Raw genomic sequence first — 11,237 nt, 5'->3', positions numbered from 1 at the left:
AGTCAAATTTGTTTAAAAAGCCCAATTGTTTTCTCTTCTGTTCTATTCACTTATTATTAAATTCACAGTGACGTTACAATCAACAGCCTATTCTATTGTATTCTATTGTATTCTATTCTATTTCACAAGTTGTAATGACAGTAGGTGTCTAAGCTATTTTGTAAAAGCAGCCTAATTCTCTTCTCCTCTGTTTTATTCATTAATAATTCAGTTCAAAGCGAACTTACAATGCCTATGCCATTCTATTCTATTCTATTCTATTCCATTCCATTCCATTCTATTCAATTCTATTCTATTCTATTCTATTCTATTCTATTCTATTCTGCATTGTTCCAGTTGGGATAGCGGGGCTCCAACGGGGCAGTGATGACAGAACCCGGCACTCCCTCTCTTCTTCCGGTCCTTGCCTTTGTGACAGGGAAACCCCTTTGGAAAAAAAATCCACCAATTAGCCAATCAGCAGCGGAGCAGCAGCGGCGGCAGCCAATCGTCAACGCGGACCGCCCGCTGGCCGCGTCCCAAACCTGTAGTCCCGCCTCCTGGACCTGGCAGCAGCAGCCAGTCTGTCAGTCTGGTCAGTAGGTCAGCAGCACCGACACAGCGGCGCGTTCATCTCTCCAGACTCTACTGTCACTCTACTGTCACAACTCTATCGCCCATCATGAGGGAAATCGTGCACATCCAGGCCGGACAGTGCGGGAACCAGATCGGTGCAAAGGTGAGATATAAAGCTTAGTAGAAATAGATGAAGTTTCTCTTGTTTGAAAATTAGTTTATTTGTCGTTCTAAAGTCTTCTATTTAAAAATGTTGGCGTTGAAAATCTTTCTTAATCTTATTATTCTGTCTTTTTTTCTCCTCGAGACATTTGTTTTGTTGTATGTCCTGATAATTATACAAAATAACTGTATTTAATAATAAATCATATACTGCTCAAAGTTATTTTTTCTAAACAAAACACCAAATACCGAAGAGAGGATTTCTCCTGCTGTATGGTTCATTTACCTGGGCTTTTGTCTGCAGACATAACGGGACTGGGAAGCTGCTCATTGTTTGTTCCCTTCAGTTTCACACAGACCCAGAACCAGCCCATCTTCCACTAGTTTATATTTCACTATTCAGAGACCCATCGGAGCTTAAAAATCAGATCTTATCACTATATAATCTTTGGCCCTGATTTCAGAATTCATGCTGAAGTTGAACTGGAGTCTCTAGTTCAACTTCATCATGAATTCTGTATCTAGGTTATATATTTCTGTGATCTGTAGAGTAGAGATGTAGAACACATTTATATATAACCTAGATACAATATGGAGGGCTAAATTTGGGTTTTCTCTTTCCTTATTAGCGCAGATTTTTTATTTATTTATTTATTTTTTACTGAGTTACATTTACAAAATGAGTAAGTAATTCTATAATCTTATAGGCTGCAATAGAGTTTACAAGGCTGCTGTACAGATATCACAGCAAAACTTGCATAATATCATCGAAATTATACCACAGAAAATCCTATAGAAATACAGGTAATACTACAGTAATCCTGTCGTAGTAGGAGTTGAAAAAATATATTTAAATACCATAAAATCTGAAGATGAACTGACTATTGGGTACCACAGACACTTTAGCGATACCATACGAGATTAAAAATACAATAAAGTTTGATAAAGTCACTATAAACTGACTAATGAATACCACAGACACATAGAAGTCCCTATGGGATTATTATAGTGATATTTCTTTTGGGTATATAAGCATAATTCATATCTGTTAAACATGAATCTGCACATTGCCTCCGTAAATCTAAAAATCTGAGTAGAGCAACAACTCTTGGGTCTGTGACTGTTGCAGAATAAAAACTCAGTCATCAGTCATTGATCTATTGTTAATGAAGTTGGCCAGACCTCAGCAGAGGCTTCGGGGCCAGCTGCTGCCTCGGCTGCCTGGTGAGGTGGAGTCTTTGTTGCTCCGAAAAGAGCGAGGAAAAAAGAAGAGAGAGTGAAAAGAAAAGAGAAATTTGCTGAGGCAGAGGAGAGGAACGCAGCGGCGCAGGAGGAGGAGGAGGAGGAGGGAGAGGGGGAAGGGGAAAAGATAACAAGTGGCCCAGTGTCTGGTCTGAAAGCACAGATGAGGTCATTTAAATGGCTGCTTTTTCCAGTCAGTGTATCACATGCAGATGACCCGGGCCCCGAAAACCACCAAGGGCCCCCAAGTCCCTGAGTACACGTGTAGATAAGTTTGTAATTTAAAGAGTTAATCTGTGAAATCTGTGTTTTGTTGCTATTTTGGCAGCATCTTTGGTGCTGAGCGGCCATTGCTGTGATGTTTTTGCAGTGTTTCCAGTCCTTTTTCCTTGGGTTTTCTGTTGATTCAGTTTGAGTTTCTGTAGGTGGCGCTCTCTTTTCTTTGTCTGTTCAGTCATGGTGGCTATCGCTGCTCATGCTAGCAACCCAGTTCTTCTTCTTCTGTTTATTCCAAACAAACCGGAAACGTAAAACGCATCACTTCCCGTATGCCAGAGGGTTTTTCTTGTGAAAGACCTACCAGACACCGGGAGTTTGGAACAGCAAATGTAAAAGCTTTTATGAAGTGGCTATAGGGTGAATCAATATTGTGGTGTGTGTGTGGGTGTGTGTGTGTGTGTGTGTGTGTGTGTGTGTGTGGGGGGGTAACATATGGGGTGAGTCAGACTCCACTCGGTGGCGTTGCCCTGATCAGTGAAGACAAGTGTATTTACAGAGACTTAACGAGGCTGAGGTCATCTCCCTGTTTTACAATGGATTAACTGCCTGAATTTATTCCTTAATCTAATCTAGTTCACCGGTCAGGTCCATTATGTTAATGAGCAGGTTTGGTAATTAACTTCTTATCGAAATGAGCCAATGAAAGCGCAGATAGGGGTAGTAGCTGACAGATTACAGCAGTCATTTCTGTGTTTTCTGGGTGTGGTGACACTGACCTCTGCACTCCTCACTGTCATTACACTGTTGTTTATAATGTTGTTGTTGTTGGTGACAGAATAGAAGAATAGAAGTTTATTCTATTGCTGCACTCACTGAAAGTTACTCTACTACTAAATCTAACCTGTCAGTTTTGTAAATTGTGTCTTTGATTAATACTGGTTGTAGTTTGTTAAAATCCTACAGGCCGAATGTTATTTTCCGAACGCGGTGATGAGTAACCTCTCCGCCCACTGGTCGCCATGGCGATCACAGAGGGGTGAACGGGTGGACAGCCAAAGATAGTGTGGTGACAGTGGAGGGGATTAAACGACAAGATTTCTTGCCCGCCCATCTCTCTCTCTCTCTTTTTCTGTCTCTCTCTCACACTCACACACTCGCCCACACACACACACACACAGACAGGCAGACCTCTCTCTCCGTCTCTCTCTGTTTCTTCCTTTCTCTCTCTCTCTTTCTCTCTCACCCACACACACATACACACACACACACAGACCCCTCTGTCTCTGTTTCTCTCTCTCTCTCTCTCACACACACACACACACACACATACACACACACACACACACACACATACACACCTCTCTCTGTCTCTTTCTATTTCTTCCTGCCTCTCTGTCTGTCTGTCTGTCTCTCTCTCTCTCTCTCTCTCTCACACACACACACACACATACACACCTCTCTCTCTCTCTCTCACACACACACACACACACTCGCACATACACACCTCTCTCTCTGTCTCTTTCTATTTCTTCCTGCCTCTATCTGTCTGTCTGTCTCTCTCTCTCTCTCACACTCACACTCACACACACACACACACACACAAACAGATAGATATACACCCACACTGAGCCTCAGACAGTCCCTGGCACAGATTAGGGTCAGTTGAGTCGGTGTGACAGTCTGCGCTCGTGTCTTAACTCAGTTTGGCGTCCGTGTCTCAGCCTGCAGTCAGGAGGCCAGCTGACTCCTCTGAGGAAGCTCTGAATGCAACGGGGGGGGGGGGGCTTAAAGGTCCGAGAGGCGGGGTTTGATTCCCTGAACCAGCTCTGGGAGAAATGAATGAGTGACACTCTGTCCTCCATTAACAGCAGCAGACTGTGGTGTTACTGTGCAGCTCCCAGGTGTGAATGTGTGGGAACGTATGAATGTTGAAGCAGGGCGTTGCTGAGAAAGAGCGTGCAACAAAATCTTGTCTGGATTAAATGAAATAACAAAAAAAACAAGGTGCTGATGCTGTTTCACCTTACTAGACAAGAGCTTCATGTCTGAGACGCTTCAAACTTATCATCAGACGACATTATCTGTCTATTATCGTATCTATCTATTATCTATATGTGTATATTTTGCTTTATGCATGATATTATCTGTGTTCCTGTCTCTGTCTTGTCTGTTATTTAACCACTACGCTGATACAAAACCACCAAATCCAGTTGTTTTTTTAAGAGACACACGATTTGTATTTTACACTCATCTCCTGTTCATTTTTACACGATGATCCCTGTTTTTTTTCAGCTTACTCCCCCCCCCCCCCCCCCCCCCCCGTTTACTTTCTATTTTTGCCGTCTCCTCCTGATCCCGTCCTTGGGAAGTACCCCTCACAGAGCGTTTTCATGGGACCATGAGACCTGCATATGACACGGTTTGAGCGCTAGGAGTGTGTCGTTTCTATAGAGCGTTTGTTGTAGATCCGCTGTTAGATTTACAGACTTGTTTTTGTGGTTCTTCTTGCCCCGGCTGTTTTTTTGGCCGCGTCATCCTCATTGTAGCTGTGATTCATACAAAGCTACAGTTCCTTCTTATTTTAAAAAAAAGTCCTCAGGTCGGAAATGGGCTGGGTGCAAAGGTGACAGGTCGCTGCATGCTTGGCCACTTACACACACACACACACACACACACACACACATACACCACATGATGCAGTGAGTGGTGTGGCCGTGAAGTGGAGCTTGAAATGTGCGTGGCAAACGATAGAGAACATGGACACAGTTCAGCACAAGGGCGACTGTTTACTGCAGAATACCTTCTTTCACACACTCAGATTATTTAAAGATCGAACTGGCAGCCTCGCACATGGGAGTTTCAGAGCATGCCGCTGTATTTAGGCTGCGTCTTGTGACCGCAAAAAGGTAATTAGATGTCAGTCGGCCCGGCCCTGGGAGACGGAGAGGACTGAGGACTGATTGTGAACCAGCAGTGTTTTCGAACTCCACTTTCCCCCAGAGTGAATCGGCCTGCGGTTACGGCCCTAATAAATACACAAAGACACAGCTTTCTAACGCAGGTCGCCATTTTCATACACAGAACTTCAAGATAGCTCAACTGAATACACTTGCATGGCATTTTTATCAAGAATTAAAGCCGGAAATCAGGTGTCAAGCCAGGGGAAGATTTAATGTTAGGGGTGAAGAGTTGGGTGTTCAAAGATCAAGTTTTATCAGTTTCAAAGTGATAAAGACCTCAATCTAACGACACCCACGCACTTTTATTGACTACTAATAAAAGGATAAAACAATTTAAAAATGGATTGCCAGATAAAAAAAAAAAAGCAAATAATGAAGCAAACAAAAAAATAAAGATGACAAACAAAAACGGTGCCATCAGTCTTTTCAGTGGATTTTATATGTAGTGTGAATGTTCAATGTCTGGATGGTTTCCAAAGTGTTTTCCACCTTACGTCTCTCTTTTGAGTTAACTGTTAAAGCACAAATAGAGTAAACAAGAGAAGTGACTGGACACAGAAGAGAGAAGAAGAATTTTTAAACATATAGTGTGTAAATCTCTGAATACTTTGATTTTATACGTTGTTTTCACTCTATTTAATAAACCGTCAGCTATAATGGTGGGAAGACTTCTACTGCTGGCTCCTTTAAGGCCTTGTCAGCAGAGTGTGTAACAGTAATATTGTCATAACTATATAATTAATTAGTATTGAACTGTGTGTCATTGTGTGTTCCTGTGTGACTTGAATTCAACATACAGAGTTGCACATATTTGTTTATAGTACTACCAATTTCATTACAGTACAAGGCTTCTTTACTAATGTGCTGATCTTTGTGTGTGTGTGTGTGTGTGTGTGTGTGTGTGTAGTTCTGGGAGGTGATCAGCGATGAGCACGGCATCGACCCAACAGGAACCTACCATGGAGACAGCGACTTGCAGCTGGACCGGATCAGTGTGTATTACAACGAGGCCACTGGTAGGTACATGCTGAGCCACACTGATGAACCGTACTGTGGGCAGCTTTGGGTTGCTTCCTGTAGTTTTTTTGTGATGTTCTACTCCATCTAGTGGTCACACAGAGACTCTACACCCCTTCACCAGCTGTAGGAAAGTCTTAACCTTTCCACTTTTCACTCTATCTTACCAAACTGAGCCAACTATAGTCGCCTGGTTAATTTCTTTTCATTAATGTCCTTTCCAAAGTTCTTGCCTGTGGTTAGAGCAATAAAATGGAAAATATTCCTGATTTGCCCGGTCTAAATATATATATATGGGATGATGGACATGATATTGGGACTGTAGCCAAATAACATCACAGAGATTTTGCCCAACTGCCCAAAATAGTCAGGCTTTACTAAAGAGCCACCGTCTAATCTTGGTTCCCCTGAGTGTTTCTTAAAAGTTTACCATTACATGCAGTGTTAAACTGGTGTGTTTTGTGTGTGTGTGTGTGTGTGTGTGTGTGTAGGTGGGAAGTACGTGCCCAGAGCCATCTTGGTGGACCTGGAGCCAGGCACCATGGACTCAGTCCGCTCCGGACCCTTCGGACAAATCTTCAGACCCGACAACTTTGTCTTTGGTAAGGATGATAGAGCTGGTTTCTCTAACAGGGAGGTCAGAGGTCAGGCTCAGATACAGAACAGCACTCCTGCAGCTGGTAGGGATTCAGCTTCTTGCTCAAGGACACTTCAGCAGGGCGGAGGCTTGCCGACACACAGGCTTGAACCCGGGCTCTCCGGTTGAAGGGCAGAACCACTAGGTCACCCTGCTGCCCTACTTTGTGGTTTCAGTCACTTCCTTTCCATTTGACAAATATAGCACAACTGACTGTCCTATATGCCACAGACATGCTCACTCTTGTCAGATAATCCCAGTATAAAACCAAATGTGGCTTCTGCTCACTGACTGACTGATATCTAGTGAGTTGCTGGATGCTGTCAAACATTTAAAAAACCATGAAATGTTGACTTTTGCCCAGTTTTGTCACACGTCAACATCAAAAATGGAAAAAACGTTGTCATTTATTAGCGCTGATTTGAAAGAAATTTTCCGGGGGTAGTGAAGTAGAGAACTGATGTAATGTCCCCAGGCTGTTGTTCTTAATAAGAATGTGTTCTCTGTCAGCTTCCCCGTCTCAAGAATAGATTAAAAAAGAAATAATGCCATTAGTTCCACCAGGTCTTTTTCATCCAGCAAGGAGTTAAGGCAGGACAAAATTAGGTGTTATGTGGTTTTAGTTTTGTACTATGTCTGGGGTAAAATGATATCAGCTCTCCTCCATTTTTATGCCGTTTTCTTTTTTTTTTTTTGGCATTACTCTTAACATATCACATTTGGCGGACACTTATCCAATGTGTCTAACAATACCAGAAGTGCATGCATTTTCAGAAAGGGTTAGAATCAAACCCAAACCCTTGCAGAAATAATCCCAACTTTTTTTTTGTATCCCCCAGGCCAAAGTGGAGCAGGTAACAACTGGGCCAAAGGTCACTACACGGAGGGGGCGGAGCTAGTGGACTCGGTGCTGGACGTGGTGAGGAAGGAGGCGGAGAGCTGCGAGTGCCTGCAGGGCTTCCAGCTCACACACTCCCTGGGAGGAGGCACCGGCTCCGGCATGGGCACCCTGCTCATCAGCAAGATCCGGGAGGAGTACCCCGACCGCATCATGAACACCTTCAGCGTGGTGCCCTCTCCTAAGGTAACGCATAACCGAAAGAAGTATTATCCCATGTATATAATGTGATTGGTTCATATTCTCTTGTACAATACATTTCCTATTAGACATTAACCTATTATTGGTGCCTTCTCCAAAATGCATGCAATGTTCAGCAGTTGAAAATGGGCTGGAAAGTGATTTTTTTTTTTTTTTTGGCCAGGTAATTGTGGTATTGGCAATAACTATCAACCCCCTGCAGATATATTATTGTCATTTTGTGCTATGGAGCAGTAAAAATGTTACTTATTGAACCGCTAATATATGTATAATTTATATCAGAATATGTATAATGTATATCAGACATAACAATTGATGTTTGTTTCTACCCTCTCTCTCTCCCTCTCTCCCTCTCTCCATCTCTCTCTCTCTGTCTCTCTCTCTCTCTCTCCCTCTGTCTCTTCTCCCTCTCTCTCTCTCTCCCTCTCTCTCTCTCCCTCTCTCTCTCTGTCTCTCTCCCTCTCTCTCCCTCTGTCTCTCTTCTCCCTCTCTCTCTCCCTCCCTCTCTCTCTCTCCCTCTCTCTCCCTCTCTCTCTCTGTCTCTCTCCCTCTCTCTCTCCCTCTGTCTCTCTTCTCCCTCTCTCTCTCCCTCCCTCTCTCTCTCTCTCCCGCTCTCTCCCTCTCTCTCTCCCTCTGTCTCTCTTCTCCCTCTCTCTCTCCCTCTGTCTCTCTTCTCCCTCTCTCTCTCCCTCCCTCTCTCTCTCTCCCGCTCTCTCCCTCTCTCTCTCCCTCTGTCTCTCTTCTCCCTCTCGCTCTCCCTCTGTCTCTCTTCTCCCTCTCTCTCTCCCTCCCTCTCTCTCTCTCCCGCTCTCTCCCTCTCTCTCTCCTTCTGTCTCTCTTCTCCCTCTCTCTCTCCCTCCCTCTCTCTCTCTCCCTCCCTCTCTCTGTCTCTCTCTCTCTCTCCCCTCCAGGTATCAGACACAGTGGTTGAGCCTTACAACGCCACCCTGTCAGTCCACCAGTTGGTAGAAAACACAGATGAGACCTACTGCATCGACAACGAAGCCCTCTACGACATCTGCTTCCGCACTCTCAAGCTGACCACGCCCACCTACGGCGACCTCAACCACCTGGTGTCGGCCACCATGAGCGGCGTGACCACCTGCCTGCGCTTCCCCGGCCAGCTGAACGCCGATCTGAGGAAGCTGGCCGTCAACATGGTGCCCTTCCCCCGCCTGCACTTCTTCATGCCCGGCTTCGCCCCCCTGACCAGCAGGGGGAGCCAGCAGTACCGCGCGCTGACGGTGCCCGAGCTCACCCAGCAGGTGTTCGACTCCAAGAACATGATGGCGGCCTGCGACCCGCGCCACGGACGCTACCTGACGGTGGCCGCCGTGTTCCGCGGCCGCATGTCCATGAAGGAGGTGGACGAGCAGATGCTGAACGTGCAGAACAAGAACAGCAGCTACTTCGTGGAGTGGATCCCCAACAACGTCAAGACGGCCGTCTGCGACATCCCGCCCCGCGGCCTCAAGATGGCCGTCACCTTCATCGGCAACAGCACCGCCATCCAGGAGCTGTTCAAGCGCATCTCCGAGCAGTTCACCGCCATGTTCCGCCGCAAGGCCTTCCTCCACTGGTACACCGGCGAGGGCATGGACGAGATGGAGTTCACCGAGGCGGAGAGCAACATGAACGACCTGGTGTCCGAGTACCAGCAGTACCAGGACGCCACCGCCGAGGAGGAGGGAGAGTTCGAGGAGGAGGCGGAGGAAGACGCCTAAGTGAGCAACCGAAACAAAAACGAAGAAAATGTGAGCTGAGCGAAGAGAGAGGTGAACAGCTGAGAAGAAGAAATCGTACACCAAAAAATAGAAAAGACTTAAAAAAAAAATTAATGTTGTGATGTGAAATGAAGGAATGTAGCAGAAAGGAGGAAGAGGGGTAGGAAGAGGAGCGTGGGCGTGAGAGAAATGACGGGAAGGAGTAAGAACGAAGGATGAATATAGGCGGAGAAGTGAAAGAGACGAGGGAAGAGAAGCTGGATAAAAAAAATTACGTGACCAAATAAATGTTCCACAGTTTGCAGTTTATTGTGAGACCATGCAGGCCTGTTTTCCCAAGCCAGGCCTCCCAAAATCTGTTTCGTGCTAAACTCTCGTCTTTATGCAAATGAACAAATCATAAGCTCTTTTTACGCTTCACTTTCTTAGCTTAGGGGTTATCCTTTGCTGCGTTCCAGAGACGTCGGAAAGTCGGAAATTCCGACTTCCAACTAGGAAAAATGCAACAGAACCGCCCTTCAAGTCGAGTTTTCCTACACTGTAAACACTACACAGAATTACTTTTAACGTGTTTATAATCTTCAAAATACACTTAAGTTTGATTTTCAGCATTCCACACTCAAAAAGTTGTGGTAAAGGGTTAAACATCGAAATCGCCTAATATCATTGACATAACATAAGTGCAGAGGTTGTAATGTAATTCCCAGATAAACTACCATCTGGGAATTTCCGACTTCCGACTTTGAATGCAACGCAGCATTTGACCCCGGGTTAGCTAACCCCTGTTCACACATACTGACTAAAATGCTTGTTTACCCGGTTAAACATGGGTTAAAGCAGTTAACCCTGGGTTAAAGCAGTTAAACCTGGGTTAAAACAGTTAAACCAGGGTTAAAGCAGTTAACCCAGGGTTAAAGCAGTTAAACCTGGGTTAAAACAGTTAAACCTGGGTTAAAACAGTTAAACCTGGGTTAGAACAGTTAAACCTGGGTTAAAACAGTTAAACCAGGGTTAAAGCAGTTAAACCAGGGTTAAAGCAGTTAAACCTGGGTTAAAACAGTTAAACCAGGGTTAAAGCAGTTAAACCAGGGTTAAAGCAGTTAAACCAGGGTTAAAACAGTTAAACCAGGGTTAAAACAGTTAAACCAGGGTTAAAGCAGTTAAACCAGGGTTAAAGCAGTTAAACCAGGGTTAAAGCAGTTAAACCAGGGTTAAAACAGTTAAACCAGGGTTAAAACAGTTAAACCTGGGTTAAAGCAGTTAAACCAGGGTTAAAACAGTTAAACCAGGGTTAAAACAGTTAAACCTGGGTTAAAACAGTTAAACCAGGGTTAAAACAGTTAAACCTGGGTTAAAACAGTTAAACCTGGGTTAAGTCAAAGAAAGCAATGTTAAAAGCCCTATAACTGTAACTTAGATGCTTTTGGGAAACCGAACCCCGATCCAGAAACGACTAAAGCAAGTCAATGTCGGACACAACATTGAAAGTAAGCTTCAGGAACAAGAAGTCAGGCCATTATCAGTGTTAATTACTTTTGCCATTTTTGTATCAAGATCCACTCTAATGGGTAAATGTGAATTTGTGTAGTAGGCAGGACAATACCATCAGTATTACTCTTTAA

At 44.5% G+C, this 11,237-nt stretch overlaps 1 protein-coding gene across 1 annotated transcript; it reads left to right on the top strand.

The window, feature by feature from the left end:
* The first annotated feature begins 620 nt into the window (after nucleotides 1-620).
* On the top strand, nucleotides 621-9,894 carry LOC139921001 (tubulin beta chain). Its single transcript, XM_071911122.2, has 5 exons — nucleotides 621-718; nucleotides 6,046-6,154; nucleotides 6,647-6,757; nucleotides 7,632-7,876; nucleotides 8,803-9,894. The coding sequence occupies exons 1-5, from the start codon at nucleotides 662-664 to the stop codon at nucleotides 9,613-9,615; spliced, it is 1,335 nt and encodes a 444-aa protein (XP_071767223.1). The 5' UTR covers nucleotides 621-661; the 3' UTR covers nucleotides 9,616-9,894.
* The last annotated feature ends 1,343 nt before the right edge of the window (nucleotides 9,895-11,237 follow it).

The sequence above is a fragment of the Centroberyx gerrardi genome, chromosome 19 (assembly GCF_048128805.1).
Source record: "Centroberyx gerrardi isolate f3 chromosome 19, fCenGer3.hap1.cur.20231027, whole genome shotgun sequence".
In the NCBI taxonomy this organism is placed as follows: Eukaryota; Metazoa; Chordata; class Actinopteri; order Beryciformes; family Berycidae; genus Centroberyx; species Centroberyx gerrardi.
The sequence above is the reverse complement of the archived record's forward strand: the minus strand, read 5'-3'. Positions and strand labels throughout refer to the sequence as shown.

Bases quoted from the DNA above. Each gene is read 5' to 3' on its own strand.
- LOC139921001 (XM_071911122.2), top strand. From the start codon at position 662: ATGAGGGAAATCGTGCACATCCAGGCCGGACAGTGCGGGAACCAGATC. The intron at 6,155-6,646 runs GTAGGTACATGC...GTGTGTGTGTAG, and splicing joins GTATTACAACGAGGCCACTG to GTGGGAAGTACGTGCCCAGA. The intron at 7,877-8,802 runs GTAACGCATAAC...TCTCCCCTCCAG, and splicing joins GCGTGGTGCCCTCTCCTAAG to GTATCAGACACAGTGGTTGA.